This window comes from Podarcis erhardii, assembly GCF_964252035.2.
Source record: "Podarcis erhardii genome assembly, chromosome: 17".
NCBI lineage: Eukaryota > Metazoa > Chordata > Lepidosauria > Squamata > Lacertidae > Podarcis > Podarcis erhardii.
The window spans coordinates 11,571,366-11,595,486 of NC_138515.1; the positions used below are offsets into that span (position 1 = coordinate 11,571,366).

Genomic DNA, 24,121 nt, shown 5'->3' on the forward strand with positions numbered 1-24,121 from the left:
CGCTGAGATCGTCAAGGGGAAGGGAGGGAGCCGAGGGCTTTAAGGCAGCCAAACGCCATTCAAAACAGCCTCCCCCTGCCTTTTAAGCTGAGTGGGTGGCAGCGCTGGCAGGGGAGGCTGGGAGAGTCTCCCATCTCTCCCCCCCCCCCGCCGCCCAAGGCCACTCCCAGGAGAAGGGAAAGGGCTTCCATTTCTGCTCATCAGCTGATTGAAACACAAAGGGACTCCTAAGGGCCATGTAGTCCAACCCCTGCAATGCAGGAATCTTAACTGAAGCCAAATTTTATTATTTAAATAATGTAATATTTTTAAAAAGTGAGATGATGCTAAAAAGGAGAAAACACTCCCCCCCCCACCGATAACACAATTAGCGTCCACCAGTGTGATGCCTCCCATCTGTTTCCCACCAGCCCCATTCGGAACAGCTGTTCACCCCATCTGGAGGGCGCCTCGTTGGCGAAGGCTGGCATAATAAGACCAGGGAGACCCCCTGAGGGATGATGCGTATGCCCATCGCAGCAGCCTATCAGAAATTCCCATTATTGCCTCTCCCTTTCTGGACCTTATAAAAGCACCACATGGGGATCGGGCCAGTAGGATGACAAAAACGAAAGAGATACAGAGAAGGAATCTACTCGTGATCAGACGGGGATGCTTTGGGAAAGGGAAAAACGGAGAGAGAGGGATTTCTGCAACGTGTAAGCAAGGCTTTTGTTCAGAGTCAACAATTCAACAACGTAAGTGGTTCCATAAAATGTTCCCATGAGCAGCCACTGGATTCAAAACAAGGTTTTTAAAAATACTTAGCCGGGTTTTCCAGCAATTCCTGGTTCTTATCATTTGTAAACTCATGATTCTGAATCATATATGTATGCCTGGTTTTTTTGGTTTCTATTTTAAGATTCTATAAATATGAGGATCTGAGCAATTTTGGAGACACATTCAAAATTACAATATTTCATTTTATATAGAAATAATCTATTCAGCTGCTAGGAAGCAACATGCTTATTTCAGCCCTGAGGTAGCTTACTGAAAGGGAAAAAATGTATTTTGCCTCTAGAATTAATTTGTCCATCTTATCTATATACGAATGCATATTCAGTGCAGAATTCAGCTTCCATGCAAGGAATCTTTGCTAGCAGCACCTCCCTTCTCCCAAAATGACATCTTCATCAAGTTAGTAGCATTTATAGCTGCAAACGTAGCCACAAAAGCACATGGTCAATGCCTGCTGCTGCTATTTCAGAAGCCAGAGGGATAGCTGTCATTTCCAACGCGTATCTCCTTTCCCTTCCTATGACTGGCATCAATTATACAAAAGAGCAAACATGCCCAAATATGCAAAGTAGGACAAACTATGCAATTTCGCTTGGCTTGGGTAATTAATGCTGGCCACAGAGTTCAGACTGCCTGGGCACATGGTTTTAGAGTAAGGTAAAGGTAAAGGGACCCCTGACCATTAGGTCCAGTCGTGGCCGACTCTGGGGTTGCGGCGCTCATCTCGCTTTATTGGCCGAGGGAGCCGGTGTACAGCTTCCGGGTCATGTGGCCAGCATGACTAAGCCGCTTCTGGCGAACCAGAGCAGCGCACGGAAATGCCGTTTACCTTCCCGTTGGAGCGGTACCTATTTATCTACTTGCACTTTGATGTGCTTTCAAACTGCTAAGTTGGCAGGAGAGGGACCGAGCAACGGGAGCTCACCCCGTCGCGGGGATTTGAACCGCCGACCTTCTGATCAGCAAGTCCTAGGCTCTGTGGTTTAACCCACAACGCCACCCGCATCCTGGTTTTAGAGTAGACATAGCCAATAACACCATGAGCATTCGATCCTGGAGGTGGGGGAGAGGGGAATGCAATTTTCAAGGCTTAAAACAAGCTTGCAGACTACCTCGTTTTCTTCTTCGTGCTCCAATATGGCCTGGAGAAAAGCCCTCCGTTCGTGGCTGGAGGACTTCTGGTCGAACATGCCGGCTTGAATAACCTTCTGATCCACATTCAACTTGTACTTGGCAGCGGCAAGGATCTTCTCTTCCACGCTGTTGACGGTGCAGAGTCGCAGGACCCGGACTTCGTTCTGCTGCCCGATGCGGTGAGCTCTGTCTTGTGCCTGCAAGTCCTGCGGAAAACATATTACATGGAACGGATTAGTCCCGGGAGAGGGGGCTGGCTGAAACAAAACGAAGCCACAGTTTTACATATATATAAACCTATAAAAATCAAAGGCTAAAGATAACAAGCCACAGTGCCAAATTCAGAAACTGCTTAAACTCTAAGCTTTCGGTGCACAGGATTATATGAGAGAAGCATGACTTATTTAACGAAATAAATACAATAATAAATACAATAATAATTTATAATATTTATTATTGATACCCCGCCCATCTGGTTGGGTTTCCCCAGCCACTCTGGGCCGCTCCCAAATAAAATATATTTCATGAAATTCATGAGTTTTGGCATTTAAGTGAAATGTGCATTTAGGATAGAGTTCATTTCACTGGCTGTGTGGTGCCAGCACCTGCCCTCTCCGAAGATGGGTGAACAAATAATCCAATTCTGGTCCCTTATCTTTCCCGCCCTGACCTGGCCACAGTGATCCATGCAATGGTCACCTTCAGGCTTGACTACTGTAATTCGCTGTAAACGGGGCTGCCCTTGAAGCTGTCCTAGAAACTCCAGCAGGTGCAGAATGATGCAGCGAGGCTCCTCACGGGGTCTCTGCCATGGGAGCATATTCACCCAGTGCTTTTCCAGCTGCATTGGCTCCCAGTGGAGTACAGGGTCAGATGTAAGGTGCTGGTTTTGACCTTTAAAGCCCTTCACGGCCTAGGACCCTCGTACCTATGGGACCGCCTCTCCTGGTATGCCCCACGGAGGACCTTAAGGTCCATATATAGCAACACCCTAGGGGTCCCGGGCCCTAAGGAAGTTAGATTAGCCTCAACCAGAGCCAGGGCCTTCTCAACACTGGCTCCGGCCTGGTGGAATGCTCTGTCTCATGAGACCAGGGCCCTGCGGGATCTGATTTCTTTCCGCAGGGCCTGTAAGACAGAGTTGTTCCACCTGGCCTTTGGCTTGGAATCAGTTTGATTCCCTCCCACTCTTTCTTTTTCCTTTCTCCTCCTATGAAGAGACTGCACCCTAATGTTTTAAAGTTGTATCTTAATCTTTTAAATTGTATTTTAATCAACTTTTTATTATTATTGGTTGTTAGCCGCCCTGAGCCCGGTCTTGGCTGGGGAGGGCGGGGTATAAATACAAATTTATTATTATTTATTATTATTATTATTAATCATTTGAGCTCTCGCTCTTGTAAGAAATATCCAGTTTGCCCTTTGATTCTGACTTACTTCGAGACCAGGGGTTGTATCCACGGAAGTCGACCTGGCAGTGTGCAGTGGGGTTTCTTCTCTTCTCCCTGTGCCCCCCCCATCTGCTCTGGGTTTTTTTTGACCTCCCAATAGGGCAACGCTCCTGGGGGCATTTGCGCCCCACTGACGTCCCCATTGCCCTGCCCTTCCTGCTCCCAGGAAGCAACAGCGATCCACCTGTCTCATCTGCCAATCCGTTTCTGTACTGTACTCTGGGCAACTGTCAGCGCTAATACCAAACCCTCCTTATCTAGAGGTTGGCAGCGACATTTTCAACTGGGACCCAAAAAGGCCGAGCCAAAAAATCTTCCTCTGGCAGAAGAGATTCCAGGAGCAGCTTGGAGGGATCCCAGGCCAAGATTCCCAGGAACTTTTCACCCCCAAGACCTCCCTGTTGGCCAATGGCTGCATGCAGGAGCATCCTATCTCAAAGTAGATTAAGAATAATAATAATAATAATAATAATAATAATAATAATACCCTGCCCATCTGGCTGGGTTTCCCCAGCCACTCTGGATGGCTTCCAACAAAAGATTAAAAATACATTAAAACATCTGTCATTAAAAACTTCCCTTAACAGGTCAGAGATGAGAGACAACCCTTCACTAACAGATACAATTGGCAAAGGGAATGGTTTCTTTTCCTTTAGCTTTTAAGTTACTTTATTGAACTTTAAAAATAATAACACAAATTCAGACTTATCCATAACAGATAAACATCAAAGAATTGTCATTACCTATTACACTTTATCACAGTCTTCTTCTAGTTCCACGGACTTCCTGCCAGCTCCATCTAGCTTTAAATGTGTATTTATTTAGCTCACTGTTTGTGTCTGTTTAAAATAATTGCTTAGCCAAGATACTGTACTTTCTTTAACCTGTTCGGTGTATAACAGAAGCTATTAAAAGGCTGCCACAGATTTTATATTGTTGCAGTCTTTTATGTAACTTTTAAATAAACCGCATTTGCTGAAAAATACTTGATTTGCGTGGTCTCTTATTCTTGCTGATAGCTTAGCTGGTTCTGTATACGCCATTAGTTTTTGTTGCCACTCCAATTTTGAGGACACCTTTTCTCCTTTCCAATTTGATGCTGCACATGTGGTAGACTTGCAAAAAAGTTAAGGAATTGGGGGATGAAATATCTATGGAACTAAAAAAAAAATATGCATAAGATCCTGTTTACAAAAAAACAAAACAACCAGAGGCCTTCCTTCTTGGGATACTGGTCTCCGATATCCGAAAAAGTGCAAGGGAATTGTTCTTATATGCAACAGTGGCTGCGAGAATTTTAATGGCAAAGGGAACGGTTTCTTTGTGTAACAAATGAAGGCCCAAAGATGGAAACAAGAAGAAATACCAGCTAAAGAAGAGCAGCAAGAGAAACTGATGAACTATGCTGCGATGGCGAGACTAACAGGGAAAATTCAGAACCAGCAGGACCAGACTTTCCTAAAGGAATGGAAGAAGTTTTCGATGTATTTGGAAAGCAATTGTAACCAATTAACATCACTTGTAGGGTTACAAGAAGTTTTGTAAGGAGTAATTTATAAATTATTGTGAAAAGAATTAAGAATAGATATATTGGAAATTTAGGTTTATAGCAATAATTATAGTAGCAAAATGCATAATTAAAAAGACTTTAGAAAACCATCACTCGAGGTTGAAGGAAATCTTGGGCCATGGGTAGGCAAGCTAAGGCCTGGGGGCCGGATGCAGCCCCATCGCCTTCTAAATCCAGAACACGGATGGTCCGGGAATCAGTGTTTTTACATGAGTAGAATGTGTGCTTTTATTTAAAATGCATCTCTGGGTTATTAGTGGGGCATAGGAATTCGTTCATTTTTTATTTTTGTTTCAAAATATAGTCTGGCCCCCCACATGGTCTGAGGGACAGTGAACTGGCCCACTGCTGAAAAAGTTTGCTGACCCCTGTCTTAGGCTGTGATAGGCCAAAATTTCGAAATGATATTTAAAAGGATGTTATGCTGGAAAATATATGTAAAGGTAAAGGGACCCCTGACCGTTAAGTCCAGTCGCAGACGACTCTGTGGTTGCGCCGCTCATCTCGCTTTACTGGCTGAGGGAGCCGGCTTACAGCTTCTGGGTCATGTGGCCAGCATGACTAAGCCGCTTCTGGCTCACCAGAGCAGTGCAGGGAAACCCCATTTATCTTCCCGCCAGAGTGGTACCTATTTATCTACTTGCACTCTGATGTGCTTTTGAACTGCTAGGTTGGCAGGAGCAGGGACCGAGCAACGGGAGCTCACCCCGTTGCAGGGATTCGAACCGCCGACTTTCCGATCAGCAAGCCCAAGAGGCTCAGTGGTTTGGACCACAGCGCCACCCACGTCCCTTATATGTGTAGAACTAATAAATAACAGATATGTGTAAGAACAAATAAAAATAAATACATTAAATTAATACAAAATCGTGGTCTGTAAATAACCTGGTGGGGATTCCAGTCGCTGTCAAAAATAATGACGGTATCCGCTGCCTGGAGGTTCAAGCCCAGCCCTCCAGCCCTCGTGCTCAACAGAAAGATGAAATACTGGGAATTGGGTTCGTTGAACTTCTTCAGCAGGGCTGCTCGGTCCTCCGATTTCGTTGTTCCTGAAAAGAGCAGGCAAAAAAGCACATGTCATTGCAAAGCATCTCCAAGTGATGATGTCCTCTTTAATTCTCCTAATTCTTTAATGATGGTGTTTATTGTTATTTGCAGCGTTATCAGGGTGCTGATTCTAGGGGAATTGGAGGGAGCAAAGACACTGACTTCTATAAGGCTCTGAGAAAAGGAAAATTTCAGGACCATTTAATGGTGTGTATGTTATATGAGATCTGATCTGCTGTGGGTCTTTCAATTCATAAAGCCAAATGGTGGGATAGGAAAACATAATGTATAAATGCTTGTGTAATTATTTACTTTGTTCTAGTTGCAGAATTTGTCCTTTTGCAGAATTCTGCATTTTGTCAATGCAGAGTACTGATGAACTATCATCTGCTATTCTAATTTTTTATTTTAAAAAAGCCACCCAGCTTTGACTGTGATCCTGAGCCATTTACTTTGAAGTGATGTTACTGAAAAAATGAGGCTGACTGCTAAGCAAAAACATTTGGGATCAAAGCATTTAATATTACTGAAGCCTTGGATTACCTTTTAATTAGAAAGCTCAAACTGCTGCTTATTTTGTTTTGCTAATTATGTTCTTCTAATAATATATAAAGACTGAACATTTCAATTTCAGTCACAGACAGAGGCGATTGCTGCTAAAGGTAAAGGGAGAATGCTCTGAAATTCACTGATATATATTTATATATCTGCATACTTAGGGGGTAAAAAAAGTCTCTTTAGTGAAGTAACTCATCCCAAGAGAAAAACAAGCGTGCATGCGATTTGGAGTGCAATTAATTTTTAAAATCACATTAACGTATCACATTTCTGCAGAAGAATTCATTTACAAGCTCTACTTCTCCCATTATTTTAGGTAAAAATAATGCTAAAATAGATTTTGGAAGCAAATTACTCCAACTTCCGAGTTAACTTCAAATTAAAAAAAAAATCTCAGGGGAAGTTAGTGTTAAGAACTATGGCTTCTTAAACATCGCTGGGACAGCTCAGCTGGTAGAGCGTGAGACTCTTCAACTCTGGGTCGTGGGTTCGAATCCCACGTTATAATAATAATTATTATTTATTATTTATACCCCGCCCATCTGGCTGAGTTTCCCCAGCCACTCTGGGCGGCTTCCAATCAAGTGTTAAAAACAATACAGCATTAAATATTAAAAACTTCCCTAAACACGACTGCCTTCAGATGTCTTTTAAAAAGAAGATAGCTGCTTATTTCCTTCACATCTGAAGGAGAAGGCCCTCTGTCTGGTTCCCTGTAACCTCACTTCTCACAATGAGGGAACCGCCAGAAGGCCCTCGGCTCTGGATCTCAGAGTCTGGGCTGAACGATGGGGGTGGAGACGCTCCTTCAGGTATACAGGACCAAGGCCATTTAGGGCTTTAAAGATCAGCACCATCACTTTGAATTGTGCTCAGAAACGTACTGGGAGCCAATGGAGATCTCTCAGGACCGGTGTTATGTGGTCCCGGCGGCCACTCCCAGTCACCAGTCTAGCTGCCGCATTCTGGATTAATTGCAGTTTCCGGGTCACCTTCAAAGGTAGCCCCACGGAGAGCGCATTGCAGTAGTCCAAGCGGGAGATAACTAGAGCATGCACCACTCTGGCAAGACAATCCGCAGGTAGGTAGGGTCTCAGCCTGCGTACGTTGGGCAGAAGATTCCTGCACTGCTGTGGGCTGGACCAGATACCCCTTGCGGGTCCCTTCTATGACCTGAATTGGACCAGATGCGAGGAATACCCAGATAAACTGATTTCCATCAATGGACTAGAGTGTTTCTCCAGTGAACTGAGTGCACACTTTCAGCTTGGTCCCATAACATAATCTGGAGATTGTTGGGACTCACCTGAAAGGTGGATTCAGTGGGCGCCCATCCATCAGGTGGCACCTCGCATCACCTGATATTCTTAGCCCAGAAATGCATCTCCTAGTCAAGGCATCCCTGAGCCCTCCCAGCCCTGACACCAGCCCATGTCAGGATGAGACCAACCCAGGATACAGGGCAAGAGTCAACCCAAAAGAGAAGGAAGGAAAATGCACAGAACAATCCCAAAGGAAAAAAAGAGAACAGAACAACCTCAACTCTAACAAACCCACATCCATACAAGAAAAAAGTTAAGTGCACCAAAAACTTGGTCTGAGCATTAATGAACATGAAAAATACAGAGCTAGCATTAAGAGGTGGAAAAACACAGGTGAATATAAAGGAAAATGCAGCTGTTTGGTTCCCTGCAAAAGCCCTACAATGAACATAGGTGAATGGGAAGCCACCTTTCAGATAAGTCCAATGTTCCACTCTCCACAGATGCCCAACCATCCAGTGGGAAGGATCAAAGCAGCCTAACAAAGCCATCCCCTTGAGGGCTGGGCGATACGGATACAGCACAATGTGTGGAATAGGATAGAGCTGGTTTTCAACTTCACGGTATACAGTGGTGCCTCGCAAGACGAAATTAATCCGTTCCGTGAGTCTCTTCGTCTAGCGGTTTCTTCGTCTTGCAAAGCAAGCCCATTGACGGCTTAGCAGATTAGCGCTATTAGCGGCTTTTAGCGGCTTATCGGATAAGCAGATAAGCAGCTTAGCGGTTTAGAAAAAGGGGGTGGGGGAAGGAAAAAAACCCGCAGGAACTCGCAAGACATTTTCGTCTTGCGAAGCAAGCCCATAGGAAATTCGTTTTGTGAAGCACCTGCAAAACAGAAAACACTTTCGTCTAGCGGGTTTTCCGTCTTGCGGGGCACCACTGTATCCCCAGCTAAACAGCACAATATACAGTGGTACCTTGGTTTAAGAAGAGCTTAGTTTATGCACAACTTGGATTAAGAACGCTGCAAACCCAGAAGTAGGTGTTTTGGTTTGTGAAGTTACAGGTAGGTAGCCGTGTTGGTCTACCGTAGTCGAAACCAAATAAAAAAAATCCTTCCAGTAGCACCTTAGAGACCAACTAAGCTTGTTATTGATATGAGCTTTCGTGTGCATGCACACTTCTTCAAATACGTCTTCAGATACACAGTATGCATGCACACGAAAGCTCATACCAATAACAAACTTAGTTGGTCTCTAAGGTGCTACTGGGAGGAATTTTTTTATTTGGTTTGTGAACTTTGCCTTGGAAGCAGAACATGTTTCACTTCTGTTGAGTGTGTTCCATTTGTAAATTGAGTCCCCCGCTGCTATGGGAAAGCACGCCTTGGTTTAAGAACGCTTTAGTTTAAGAACAGACTTCCGGAATGGATTAAGTTCGTAAACCAAGGTACCACTGTACTGATACATCACATCACAATGTCTGAAATAAGGGTGGAGCTATGCAGAGGCATTGACTGGCTCCATAGTTTTCCCCACATCGTGATTTTTGCATCGCACACACACACACCATGATTCGTGATATACTGCCAGGCCAAAAAATTATGAAACTGATATAACGATATAGACTTCAAACTAGGTTTGGACTACAGACTGGTCGGTCACCTAGAACTGCACCAGCACTTGCTGCAAAATTAGACCTTCTCAAAAGTAAAGATGGGAAGCTGCCAAGACAAATCAATTTTGATGAAAACTGTGTACGATCTTAATGTAAAACAATAAAGAAAAAACAGAGCAAATACAGTGGTACCTCGGGTTACAAACGCCTCAGGTCACAAACTCCGCTAACCTGGAAGTTACCTCGAGTTGAGAACTTTGTTTTTTTTTTTAAAATAATTTTTATTAATTTCCAAAACAGAAAACAGAAAACAAGAAAAGAAAAGAAAAAACACAGAGAAATAAATAAAATGTGACTTCCCCATACCTCCCCTTCACTGCATCCTTGTTTTGCAATTTTTTAGCAACCCTTCAGTCAATTTTTCGAGTTGAGAACTTTGCCCCAGGATGAGAATGGAAATCGTGTGCCGGCGGTGCAGTGGCAGCAAGAGGTCCCATTAGCAAAAGAACGCAACAGTTTCAGGTTAAGAACAGACCTCCGGAATGAATTAAGTTTGTAACTAGAGGTACCACTGCACAAAAGAGGAAAAGGTCCAAGAGGAGAGCTAAAAAGTTGAAGGTGAGAGCTTTGTCCACCTTGGACAAAGACTGCAAAGGACTGGAGTCAGTACTGGAAGGGCTTGAAAATGCCTTGACTCAGAGTTGCATTTCAAGTAAGTCAGTGAATTTCTCCCCATCCTATAGGCAAGGGAGCTGCAAGAGCGGCTTGTCTTAACCACACTGTGGCTGAGGCGAGATATAAACAAGGAACTTTCTGGCTGGCAGCTGGCACTGCTACTGATGTGAAGGAAGGGAACACCTTCTCAGTGCCCTGGAGGTGGGGAGAAACAGGGGTTTGAGAGCGGGAGCCCCTGGCTCCAAGATCACAAGACGCCCCTCATTTATTTCCCAAGCTCGTTTCCCTTTGGAACATTACCGTCAAGTCGCAGGTAAGCAAAATTCCGAAAAGCAAAATAGTCTTCCATGATGGTCATGAGGGACGTCATTTGACAGAAGAGGAGGACGCGGTGGTTGGTGGCTCGCAGCTTTGGCAGAATTCGATCGAGCAGCTCAAACTTCCCCGAAGCCCGATAAAGCTCAGCTCTGTGAAGAGAAAAGGCTGGATAATAAATATTTAACAAGGCGACATTTGCACATGCAATTAGCAGCACCGATGGCATGTCGATTTCTATGCACATCCTACTTCTTGCCTATAGGCTGTTAAGCAGAACGTTTGGTATGGACTGCAGAAAACGAACTATGTGTGGTTTCTTCTCAGATATTAGGGTGCACAGGGATTACTTCCCCAAAACCTACAAAAACCCCAGAAAGAGAAAAGCTCCAACCTAAAGCCAAGCAACTATCTAAACACTTAAACTCTGAAAGATTCTGTGATGACAAGTTCTAGGAAGTAAAAAATAATAGTTACCCATTGATGACACCATTTGAATAGCCCAAATGTTCAGCAAAGGATTCCTGCAAACGGAGAACAGCAAATTACTTAACATGACTAGATTAAACCACACCCAACATAACTCTTTCTAAACTCATAAACCTAGGTTGGTGGTGCTAGTTAAAATAACCGATTTTAAAAATGGTAATTCTCTTATTAGTGCATAGACCACATTGTAATAAACATACTTCTCTGATGTCAATCAACTGGCAAGCTACTTGCAACTTATTGAAATGGATGGATTGGTAAATAAAAGCCAATAAAAAGCTTATATTGTCACACAGCATGTCATCTTAATAAAGTATGAAAAATTTCAGTATGTACCAATACGTATATGCCTTACATAAAAGAATAGCACGCTAATAAGATTAAATCTTGCCTAAATATTCCTTTCCAAATGGTGTATAAAAATGAACCTTTTAAAAACAATAAAGCTAGAAGGAGATGAAATATATTTTGTATCATTCGGGGTGGCACATGACTCTAGGTTATGGGAAAGATCCACAAATGCAGTTACAGGCAAAAGATTCCTTAGACAATCCTCAAAAACAAGCTTTGCGCATTGTTTCATGGTTCCAATGCATGTTGGATCATCAGTGAGACTTGTTCTGAGTAGACCTCGCTGCAAGGTTGTAGAGCAGGGGTCAGCAACCTAAGGCCCGTGGGTCAAAAGCGGCCCACAGGGTAGTTTAACCGGCCCACAAGCCATCCACGAACCGAGCTGCCCGCTCAGCGAGTCCCCGCATGCTGCGCTAAACCGGTGCAGCGCAGCGCAGGGACTTGCTTCCGTGGCTCTGGAAATCGCACCTGCACAGGCGCAGGGGCCAGAAATCGCGTCTGTGCAGACGCGGGTGCTAGAAATCGTGGGGGCGTGCATGCGATCCGGCCTACGGAGGGATCTCCACCAGAGTAATCCGGCCAAGGTGAGGTAAACCTTGCCAACCCCTGTTGGGGGGGGGATTACATTCCAATGGGAGAAATACTACTCTGTGAGGAAACATAAGATCAGTGTCTGGGCCTGAAAAATTCCTCCTCATATGAGGGATAAACACTTTCACCTCCTTTTATTGCTGGCATTTTGGTTTTTTAAAAACAGATTTCTTCCCACCCCCCTAAAGTTCCCTAAAGAGGCTGTTTTTGCACACCCTGGGGGCTTCCCCCTTTGGCTCTGCCCTACACAGAATAATTTAAGACCAGAAAGAACAAAGTCCACATCTCCTCTATCCCATTAACCCCTGAGATAACAAAGAAGCAACACTGACTCACCTCAATGTGCTGAAACATATAGGGGTGATTGCAGATCTTTCTTAATTGCATGATGGTGTTCATTAGAGTCTTGGCGCCTCCTTTTCCCTGAGGAAGGAACAGATGAGACGTCACAAAGTCCAGTGGAAATGGGGGAAGATCCCACAAAACTTGGCAGACCATACAACACAGGAGACACACTTTAGGCCTCTGGCACTTTAGGCCACCTTACTCCTAAATATCCCAGACTCCTATTTCATATTAGTTAACATGAGCTGGAGGGATTTCAAAGCACTCCAATGTTCCAGCTATTCATGAGAACCTGCTCCTGGGATATAATGAAATCTGCCAGGAGAAGTCCAAACTGTGACTAGGAGGCACTGAGGCACAGGAACATCATAATATTAATAAATAAATTATTTATTTATACCCCACCCACCCAAGACCGGGCTCAGGGCAGCTAACACCAGGTATAAAAACAATTGATCAAAATAAAACTTAAAACAAGACTAAAACACAACATTAAAATGCAGCCTCATTTCAGTAAAACTCAAAATCAAAAACTTTTTGGGGATGAAAATGTCAAATCTTCACCAAGGCCAGCTATCCAGACTGATCCTACGTGGAACATAGTGAGTCCTGCTGGCTTGCCCCAGCCAGGATAGGAAAGCATTTTAAAAAAAGAAAGCTACATTAGCCCCAGGCTGGCTGGCTAAGGGCTCCACACATCAGATCTACCGGATCCAAATTTCCCAGCATCCCATTCTGCCATGTCCTGCATTTCGGGGCTTTCTACTGGCTAGGGCTGGGCGATATCTTGATATATGATCCAAAACCAGTCTGAAGTCCATACTGTGATACAGTGGAACCTCGGCTGTCGAACGCTTCGGAAGCCAAACAATTTGGAACCCGAACGCTGACAACCCGGAAGGGAATGCTTCCGTTTTTGAACGTGTCTTGGAAGTCGAACGGCTTCTGCGGTGCGTTTCTCCATTTTTTCAAAAAGGAATTTGCCAATGGACAACTGCGCCTCGGTTGCTGAACTTTTTGGAAGTCGAACGGTCTTCCGGAACAGATTACATCTGACAATCGAGGTTCCACTGTGTCGGATTTGTAATTCTTGACCTGGCAATATATCACAAATTGTGATGCGTGTGTGTGTGCTATGCAAAGATCACGATGCAGGAAAATGTACAAATCACCCCCCCCCTCTCCCAAGCCCTGACTGGCCAGGGGTGGGGAGGACCCCCAAAGGCTTCCCATTGACTTCTTCGGGTCACACAGCTGATCAGGATAGGGCTGCTCTGGAAAAGAGAGTGGATCTCTCTTGTAATCTGCTCACCTTCTTGTCCTTCTCAGAGCCGTCTGTGAGGAGGATCCCTTTGGCTTGCATGTGGCGGTACAAGATCTTCTGGAGAGCCGACATGTCGCACTTGATCACATATTCCACCTGAGAGGAGCAAATAACGTGTCACTCTCAAAAATTCAGAGTAATGTCTCATGTTGCTGCTATCGTTAAACAACTACATCATCAGAAATCCTTGCAGGTACACTGCAAATCGCCAAGCGACTGAACGGCAGATCCATTTCTGCATTCTTCTGCCCAGATCTGCTTTAAGGCAGGGGTGGGCAAAATATAGATTTTCTGGGTGATTTGCAGGAGATCAGCAAGGACTCCTAACCCCATAACAACGCCAACAACCAAATGACTTCCCCCTTAAATTATACCACTGAAATAAAGGAAGTCTGCAGAGAGGAGGCAACTGGGAATGGGTTTTTCTGTGGGACTGTGGGCTCCTGACTTAAGAATTCTAAAGTTCCAGATGCATTTCTTTTGAACCTATTTCCAGTTGTTTAAAGTCAGGGTCACAGCAGATTCCACAAGCCTGAAGCCTCTTCACTGCCGATCTCACAAGTCTTGACATTGGGGGGAAATCTGAGTTGTGAAAGCATTAGATCAGTGTTTCCCAACCTTGGGCCTCCAGATGTTTTTGGCCTACAACTCCCATCATCCCTAGCTAGCAAGACCAGTGGTCAGGGATGATGGGAATTGTAGTTCAAAAACAGCTGGAGGCCCAAGGTTGGGAAACACTGCATTAGATGATGCCCTAGGGAGATCAGAAGGTTGTTTTGCCTTGGGTGCAATCTGTGAAAAGTAGGCTTATTCTATGTTATTAATGAAGCGAGTTACAGAATAGGCAAAGGTGCAAAGGGAGCACACAGCAAAAGACAGCAATGGAGACCAATAGAAATTGTTGTGATTTTAGGAAAAGGTGATTCTGTAGATACAGATTCCATGACTACTGAACACTGGGCAATGCAGAACTTATTGTGTCTAAAATCTCATTTTTCTGCCCCGATATTCTCTGTGCTCACAACACAGAAGGGGGAAACAAGGCAAGATTCATAGTCAACCAAGCTCAATTAGTCTTTGTCTTCAGAGATACTGTATTTTTCGCTCTATAAGACGCCAAAAATTAAGGGGAAATGTGTGTGCATCCTATGGAGCGAATGCAGGCTCCCTGGCTTCAGCGATAGCAACGTGAGGCCTCCGAAGCACAGAGGGAGAGCTCCTTCCGCGCTATGGAGGCTTCGCGTTGCTTTCGCTCTCCAGGCTTCAGGGATAGCCCCCTGAAGCCTTAGAGCGCAGTGCGGGTTCCCGCTGCGCTCCGCAGGCTTCGGGTTCCTTTCGCTGAAGCAAGACTCTCCTGGCTTCAGCAGAGAGGGAGAGCTGCGCAGTGCCCCACCAGCCAAGCGGGAGGAGAAATGGAAGGGGCTCCATTTCTCCTGCCGCTTTGCTGAAGGGGCACTGAGCAGAGAGGGGGAGAATTTTTTTTTTCTTGTTATCCCCCGCTAAAACAAGGTGCATCCTATGGTCCGGTGCATCCTATAGAGCAAAAAATACAGTATGTTTTTGCTGCTCATTTTGTGAATTTTGGATATAATACAGAACATTAGAAAACTTCAGAAGGTCTTCCTTCTTCCACAAACCTTTTCTGGCAGCTGAGATTCGACCTCTTTCTTCAGCCTCCGTAACAAGAAAGGGCGGAGAACTTTGTGGAGGCGCCGGATGATCAGAATAGTCTCTTCCTCGTTTAAATCCACCTGCAGGAAAGAGCACAATGAAAAAATAACATGTATGGGTTTTAAAAAAAGAAGAAGAACCAAAATTGCACTGTTTGATCTGTAGCACGTATCTTTATGGTTTAGCAAACTGAGAATCCGAAGAATTTATTTAGAGGGGTTTTTTTTTTAAAAAAACAACGTAATTTAAAGAGGCTAGAATCATTATGCTAACATGGAAAGTATGCTTGAAAAATATAAGTTAAAGGTAAAGGCACCCCTGACCATTAGGTCCAGTCGTGGCCAACTCTGGGGTTGCGGTGCTCATCTCGCTTTACTGGCCGAGGGAGCCAGCGTACAGCTTCCGGGTCATGTGGCCAGCATGACTAAGCCGCTTCTGGCGAACCAGAGCAGCGCACAGAAAATGCCGTTTACCTTCCCGCCCTATTTATCTACTTGCACTTTGATGTGCTTTCAAACTGCTAGGTTGGCAGGAGCAGGGACCAAACAACGGGAGCTCACCCTGTTACGGGGATATGAACCACCAACCTTCTGATCGGCAAGTCCTAGGCTCTGTGATTTAGACCACAGCGCCACCCGCATCCCACAGCGTGATACAAACAAGCGAGCAACATCCCATAAGCAGCCCCGTTTAGGGAAGCTTTTAATGTTTGATCTTTTATCGTGTTTTTAATACTCTGTTGGGAGCTGCCCAGGGTGGCTGGGGAAACCCAGCCAGGTGGGCGGGGAATAAAAATAAATTATTATTGTAATTATAATTATACTCATCATCATCATACCCTTTCTCCGGTCATGGCAAAAGGGGCGTTGAACCACTGCTCAAAGGTGCTGCAACTCTTGAAAATGGTGGGGAGGAGGAAATTCAGCAGAGCCCAAAGCTCTGGCAGTTTGTTCTGCAAGGGCGTCCCCGTCAGGAGGATTCTTCTGGGGGCGACGTAGTGCGTGTTCAGCACCTGAGTGAGCTTGCAGTGGTGGTTCTTCATGCGATGGCCTTCGTCGACAATCATATACTTCCACCGAATCTATGAAAAGACAAGACGACAAAACTTTCTCTCTTTTTTTTAAATGATATTTATTAGCAATTTAAAGATTACAAAAGAGTAAAGAAAAAAGAATTAAACAATACAATACAATACAAAAAACAAAAACAAACACCTCACAACACAAACCCTAAAACATTAAATCAACTAAACAAAACAAAAACAATTTTAAAAAACCATCCAGTAATTGCAATATCTTATCTTTCATTCACTTGTGTCGGCGACCTCCTCACACCTCCCTTTTGGTATTCCACTTCAATTAACTGTTTCAGCAATTCCTTTCCATCTTCCTCTATTTTCTGTCCTGTAATTTATCTTAACATATTCTAGCCTTGTTTTTTCCCTTTAAAACATTAACAATCTATCTGTACCTAATTCCTTACTACATTCCTGCTAAAGCCATATAACTTCATTCCATCGTTTTTCTAACATTCATTAATTTTACAATATTTCTGTAAATAATCTTTAAATTTAAGACGACAAAACTTTCTTCCCCTAGTTCTACACGTGCAAATCCTAAAACAGTTGCGGGCCTTCAGCTTAAAAATAAAAAACCAAAAGATTCAGCAGGACCAGAACACCCAAAATGCAACCGTGTCAGGAGCCGGGTCGGTGTGGCTCCCCCCAAAATGGCCTGGCAGTGGAGGGGCTTCGTGGGGCCTGTGGGCCAAACTTGCTCCCCCCTCAGGGCCATCTTACCCATAGGCGCTAGGGGCACGGGGCACCTGGGCGCCGGGCTCTCAGGGACGCCAGGCCCAGAGTCCGGGGAAGCCCATTGGTCGGAGTGCCGCAGCAGGCAGCTCTGCGCTGCAAGTTCGGGGGAGACTGAGCCAGCGAGACGCTGAGGTGGCCGGCTGGCTCTGCCCTCCTGCACGCCTGGGACTAGGCAACCTGGGGAGGGGCGGGGGGCGCCAGGTGGATCTTTGCACCCTGGCGCCACATATGCTTAAGACAGCCCTGTCCCCCCCCCCCCGCTCTATTCAAAGTACAGTGGTATCTTGGGTTAAGTACTTAATTCGTTCCGGAGGTCTGTTCTTATCCTGAAATTGTTCTTAACCTGAAGCACCACTTTAGCTAATGGGGCCTCCTGCTGCCGCTGCGCCACCGGAGCCCGATTTCTGTTCTCATCCTGAAGCAAAGTTCTTAACCAGAGGTACTATTTCTGGGTTAGCAGAGTCTGTAACCTGAAGCGTTTGTAACCCAAGGTACCACTGTACAGTTATAGATTGGATGTTGAACAGAATCCATTCCAGAAGTCCGTTCGACTTCCAAAAGGTTCAGAAACCAAAGCGTGGCTTCCAATTGGCTGCAGGAAGGTCCTGCAGCCAATCAGAAGCCCCGTCGGACGTTCGGCTTCCCAAAAGACCTTCGGAAACCAAAACAGTCACTTCCGGGTTTCAATCGTTCAGGAGCCAAGGTGTCCCGAGATCCAAGGTGTGACTATATTCAAGTTTTAAGTAAATTATTCTGCCCTCTTTAGCGTGCCTCCTGCAAGCATACCATATCTGCCTTTTCTTTGAACTGAGAAAATGTCCCCCCCCCCCCATTCTATTATGTCCTGATACCTCTCTCATTTTGTAGGGGGGAAAATATTTATGCTGTCCAATTCTTTTTAATCTAACTTGGGAGACAAAACTTTCTCCTCTTAACTAAGAACAGTTGTCTCCTACACTCGTCCATTCGGAAGAAAGCCCCAGAGAATTTAATGGGGATTGCTCTGAAGCAAGAGGGTGCAGGGTTGCCGTCTAAGGATGGGAGCGCTGTTTTCTATTGAGCTGAGATTCCTGCATTGCAAGGGGTTGGACTAGATGATCCTTGGGGTCCCTCTTCCAACTCTACCATTCTAGGAAAACCTCTCGCTATAGTCAGAGAGAGTTTCCAAGTCAGATGAGACCCCAATCTGCCCAACTGCAGCTGCGCCAAGTCACCTACCACCATATGAGCCTGATAGCCAAGCTGATAAAGAGAATGGGCTTGTCACCCCACAGGCAATTACAAATGCATGCTGGTTCTGTGGCCCAGAAAGAAACTCTAACTGGCCAGCCGTGAATCTGGGGCTGTGTGCTTGGTGCAGAGCCTGTCGGCAGTTTCTCCGAGGCAATAATGAAACCAAGCGCTCCAAATTCTGGTTTTAGGAGGGCCACTTTGCAACCAAAATTATGTCCCCGTCAGGAGATGTTTCAAAGAGCCATGGAGGGATTTGAAAGGAGAGGGAGGAATTGGGCGAAAGCTGGATTCAAACCACAGAAAAGAAGTTTAAGGTATGCTTTTTTAAAAAATGAAAAGGATGGAAATCTTTGCAAAGATTAAATAAGCTAGCCTCAAAAAGCCTTTAAGAAGGTGCTTGTGCCCAGGAATGCGTGTTCTCAGTTGAATATTAGGCCAGGGGGGAGATGGTCAGAAAACTACCGTTGAAAAGGTGACTATGGCAAGCACATGAAAGCTCATTAAGAAATTCACAGGCTCTGATGTATGACAATTGGAGCTCCGTTACTTAAATGCCTCCACTTCCGCAGAAACCATGGTTCCCAAAGATTAGCTCCCACTTTTCAGAGTCTATTAACTATTCAGGAGACACTCAGATCAAAAGCGGTGATTTTGAGCTATCGGGTCTAAATGCACAAATGAAAATGAAGATAGCAGCTTTCATTCTGGCCCCTTATTATCTCCCCACATCCAGAAAGCGGCTACACAGCCGGAGTCCTTTTGCTGGCCGTGTTTGTCTCTGCTCGGAAAACAAAGAGCGAGAGAAGAGCAGTGGATCAAAATGGAATAGCAGGACCCCACAATAAATGTCGCTGGGAGGATGGCGATGCTCCTGCGAGGAGCGATGGCGGGGAGGCATTGACGAGATCCACAGGCAGCAAAGCCATTCTCTCGTCCCCAGCCCTGAAAGTGGCGCAGCAGGGGAGGAGACGGTGAAGGGGCTGGAAGAAAAGCCCAACGCCTCCATTCAGGCAGAGAAACGCAGAACTGCCTTTTAAAGACAACAGCGATGGCGGGTGCAGAGCCAGGAGTCTCTTTGCCGGGTCCAATCCTGGCTGTTTGGGGCGAGGGCAAGAGACCACGTCCCCAAGAGGAGCCAGAAACGCAGCCTTACCTTAGCAAGAATGTGCTTGTCCTTTATTATGTACTCGTAAGTCGTCAAAAGAACATTAAATTTCCCGCTACGGAGTTGAGGGACGAGGGATCGGCGCATCGCAGGTGTGCCCTGGAAAGAGAAAAGAAAAGCTTCCTCTGAAACGAGGGTACAGAAATGCAAAACAAATTGCAAGGGTCCTGTTGCAATGAGCAAATTCTCCAGAACAAACTGGAGAAAAAGTAAATTGTAATTACTTTGCCACTGACAATGGCTCCCGGACAGAAAACTCCACTCAGATAATAGGTCTTATTGCTGTTGCAAGTTAGGCTGAAGGTCCGTATTGTTTACAAGCGCCTTCCTAAGAATATCAGGGGCTGAATAAGTCCATCAGGGAACTAATTCAGTATTGGTAAACCACCTGGAATCTCCCCAAAAAGCCATGACATGAATGCTCACCTACAGTGGTAACCTCTGGTTGCGGACGGCTTCTGTTCCGGAGCTCCGATCGGATCTCGAGGTTTCCGCAGCCAGAGGTGCCTGTTCTGCGCATGGCACGATAGAGCGCTTCTGCACATGCGGCAAAACCCGGAAAAATACTTCCGGGTTTGCTGCTTTCGGAACCCAAAGTTTATGTTACTTGAGGGTAACATAAGCTGAGGTTCTACTGTATTATACTCCTGGAGTATAGCATCTAGATCAAGGGAAGTAATAGTGCCACTGTATTCTGCTCTGGTCAGACCTCACCTGGAGTACTGTGTCCAGTTCTGGGCACCACAGTTCAAGAAGGACACTGACAAACTGGAACGTGTCCAGAGGAGGGCAACCAAAATGGTCAAAGGCCTGGAAACGATGCCTTATGAGGAACGGCTAAGGGAGCTGGGCATGTCTAGCCTGGAGAAGAGGAGGCTAAGGGGTGATATGATAGCCATGTTCAAATATATAAAAGGATGTCACGTAGAGGAGGGAGAAAGGTTGTTTTCTGCTGCTCCAAAGAAGCGGACACGGAGCAATGGATCCAAACTACAAGAAAGAAGATTCTACCTAAACATTAGGAAGAACTTCCTGACAGTAAGAGCTGTTCGACAGTGGAATTTGCTGCCAAGGATTGTGGTGGAGTCTCCTTCTTTGGAGGTCTTTAAGCAGAGGCTTCACAACCATATGTCAGGAGTGCTCTGATGGTGTTTCCTGCTTGGCAGGGGGTTGGACTCGATGGCCCTTGTGGTCTCTTCCAACTCTATGATTCTATGGATAGCTCAGTTGGTTAGAGCGTGGTGCTGACAAGGTCAAGGCTGCTGGTTCGACCCCCGTATGAGGCAGCTGCGTATTCCTGTGTTGGGGGCTGGGGCTGGGCGAGATGATCTTCAGGGTCCCCTCAACTCTACAATTCTATGATTTACAACAATTATTTTAGAACGTACAACCATACAGAATTTATCCTCTGTCTTGCTCCAGCCAAAACGCTTACGATCATTAACGATTTCCTGCTGCATTTCAATATCCAAAAGTAACTGGGACTTGTTATAAATTGCACTGAATGAGTATGAGGGGAGTGTCCAGGAGCCAATAGCATACCAGAGATAGATTGGGAACAACTTCATCGTCTCTTGGTCACGGCCATGAGAGGAGATGGCGCGACACGGGGCAAGGATCACGGGTCAAGGCAGGCTTATTCTCCTGCCGCCATCCTGCAACCAGGTGAGCCGCAAGGGCGTCACAAAGCACCCGAGATCCACCCCAGGTTACCCCCCCCCCGAGAAGGCCCAGCCCCAGGGGGGATGATGGTCAGACTCAGCACCCCCACCCCCCAAGCAGGGGCCATGGCCTTTGGGGCAGCCCCACCCAAAACTCTACAGACGGTTATTGATGCTGACCTTTGCCCAAAGTTATGATGACAACAAGAACTGAGCCAAGACTTGATGCCACGAGGAAGGCAAAACCTCAACACAAGGAGGCCCACTATGCAGAGCCCAAAATAATTTCGGGACCCTTTTAACCAGCAACTGAACCAGGGCTGGATTGAGGTTTGATGAGGCCCTCGGCTCCTGAAGGTAATGGGGCCCTTTCTATGTCCAGCTGTCCTTGGTCAACAACAAATGGTCACTGTTTTTTTGTGTTGAATATATGCTATATGGTCATTTATGGACCTCATAGGTATCTCAAGCCATTTGCACATAGCAAAATATGTATTTTATCAAAGTGATTGTTAAACTGAAATACAATTAAGAAGAAGTATCCAGAGTTTTTCCCCTCTACATTTTTTGCCCCCCCCCCAAGAGAGTGGGGCCCCAAGCTATAGCTTGTTTAGTTCATACGTAAATCTGGCACTGAACTAAATGCATCCATAGGAGGAGTATATTTGGGGAGGGACTTTGCAGAAGCACAATGGGCTCCAAACTGGGGAGGGGAGGCCTCTGCCGGGCATGCGTGACCCAGAGAGGTGAAGTTTGGTCTGGGTCGAGGCTGAGCCCCTCCCCCGCCTGCTGGGATCACCGCGGCGCTTCAGCAGCCAATGAGAAACGCCTTCTGGGATCCCAGGAAGCGGTTCGGCTCCCTGCGCATGCCCTGCGCCATCGTGTGCCCAAGGGGGCCGGCAGCTGATGGCAACAAGCCTGGATCCAGTGTACAGATTACCGTATTTTCCCGTGTATTAGACGAGGGGGTTTTTGGCTCAAAAATCATGTGAAAAAACTGTGGTCGTCCTAATCACGGATAGTGGCTTTTGGGGGGGGGGAGCTGTGCACAGCCAGCCAGCTGGTTGGGGGGGCACACAACTCCCCCCCCCCATGCTGCTGTGGGAGATGCGTGCTCTAGCGAGGGTTTCCCGCAGCAGCATAGGGGGAAGTTGGTTGGCGGTCCGTGCTCTAGGGAGCATTTCCCGCCTTTAGAAAGCTCAACAACTTTGGGCCATTTCCTCTCATTTTCTTTAAATTTAGTCCCCCAAAATAGGGGGTGTCTAATGCACGGTAAAATACAGTGAGCTGTTTTCAGTGCACGGAAAAACCACACAACTAAATAGTTTGGGGGGGGGCGGTTATGTGTTTATACTGCCCACTTTATATTTGCATATAAAGGACATCCAAACCTTGTAGGAGATTTTCACGACAGAAGGAGCCCATTTGTCAAACTCGTAAGTCCAGTTGGATAAAGTCCTGTGTAAAAGATTAAGAACACAAAGCATCTCAAAACCGATGGTTCTATAAATTGACTTAGAACTCTGCAGTCTTACAATAAAAGATATAATGAAGTCTACAGTCTAGTTTTTGATTTTCAAGGTGCAAGACCAAAGGAGAGCAGAAGCTTTTCTCGTCATCTCAGAAAAGGCTCCCAGGAGCAGGCAGTCCCCGGAACGGACCCTGCTTACCTACTCGAGAGTAGGACGGCTCCTGACAACATAGTCATGATATGCTGAAAATTGGAAACAGGTAACTCCTAACAAACCTATTAACCGCCGCAAAGACAACTATTGCCAGGACATGGAAATCATTACAATTATTAACTGTGGACCAATGGTATAATGCAAGGGTCAGGAAACTTTTTCAGCAGAGGGCTGGTCCACTGTCCCTCAGACCTTGTGGGGGGCCGGACTATATTTTTTTTGGGGGGGGGTGAACGAATTCCTATGCCCCACAAAGAACCCAGAGATTCAGTTTAAATAAAAGGGCACATTCTACTCATGTAAAAACACGCTGATTCCCGGACTGTCCGCAGGCCGGATTGAGAAGGCGATTGGGCCGGATCCAGGCCTCAGACTTTAGTTTGCCTCCCCATGGTATAATGCAATCTGGCAAACAGCATTATTGGGGGAAAAGGACACAAAATTTAAAGAGGCCAAAAGAAACAAAAGAAACAGAACAGTAGAACAGTAGAACAGTAGCCATAGTTTACAGCCGTCTGGCGTGCATGAAGTACGTATCATAATTTTTTAACCTTCCCTCCCTCTTTCCTTCCTCAAAAATTCCTAAAAATTCTAATTGCTATGGATACAAAATACCTTTTACTTTTGGTCCCCAATCTAAGCAAAACATGTCACTATACATCATTTCATATGTGGGATAAGTGTAATAATTTTTGGCATACACCCTTTGGCACAACTTTGTTAATGCATTCAAAAACGTTTACCCGAGTGTTTTTATTGTTGATTTATTTTTAATTTTACCACATGTAATTGTCGCTGGCCATATGTAAACAAACAGATATCTCAATACAGCAGTTTAAAGATAAGAAAGAATAAAAACAGTGTTACAAAAAGACACCACCCAAGAGAAGAGGAAAAGCTGCCTGGGTTGCGGCTCGGGACTCCTTTCTCACATGCATGCAGACACTTGCCCAATTTGAGCCCAATGTACTGCCTGAATATATTTTAGTGCTTTGCTGAAGAGGAGGGGATTTGCAGAATCTGCACCTGTTTGCAGAAAGACAGTGCAGCAGGCTTGTAATTACAAACCCTGTGATTTATTTCTTTGCACTTAGAGGTCTTTGCTTCCCAGTCCTCCTCTGAAGACACAAGATTTCCCCTGAAAATGGAAATCCTGTTGTGCGTTTATTGCTCCTCGCTAACTGATCTGAAGGTACAACGAAAAGGGACAAATGCACATTTGGGCAGATGCTCGTTTCGTTTTCCTTCAAGCAGGTTTCCAACCTCTCAGTTTGCAAGTGAAAGTTTGGGGAAACGTTAATAGGGGACTGTGGCAGGCGAGAATTCTACCACTGTGCTCAGGTCAAGACTTGCCAAAAGAGATGAATAAACTCTTCATGTACGCTAC

At 45.5% G+C, this 24,121-nt stretch overlaps 1 protein-coding gene across 5 annotated transcripts in view; it reads right to left on the reverse strand.

The window, feature by feature from the left end:
- Positions 1 to 24,121, reverse strand: part of SMARCA2 (SWI/SNF related BAF chromatin remodeling complex subunit ATPase 2) — a 131,689-nt gene that overhangs the window by 48,002 nt on the left and 59,566 nt on the right. For all 5 annotated transcript variants that reach the window (XM_081844760.1, XM_081844761.1, XM_081844762.1 and 2 more), the window contains 10 exons: positions 22,441 to 22,507; positions 19,377 to 19,487; positions 16,016 to 16,258; positions 15,144 to 15,257; positions 13,495 to 13,602; positions 12,174 to 12,260; positions 10,884 to 10,930; positions 10,392 to 10,558; positions 5,818 to 5,981; positions 1,890 to 2,117 (listed from right to left, as the gene is read on the reverse strand). In XM_081844760.1, coding sequence (XP_081700886.1) covers positions 1,890 to 2,117; positions 5,818 to 5,981; positions 10,392 to 10,558; positions 10,884 to 10,930; positions 12,174 to 12,260; positions 13,495 to 13,602; positions 15,144 to 15,257; positions 16,016 to 16,258; positions 19,377 to 19,487; positions 22,441 to 22,507 — 1,336 coding nt within the window. The remainder of the gene's footprint in view (positions 1 to 1,889; positions 2,118 to 5,817; positions 5,982 to 10,391; positions 10,559 to 10,883; positions 10,931 to 12,173; positions 12,261 to 13,494; positions 13,603 to 15,143; positions 15,258 to 16,015; positions 16,259 to 19,376; positions 19,488 to 22,440; positions 22,508 to 24,121) is intronic.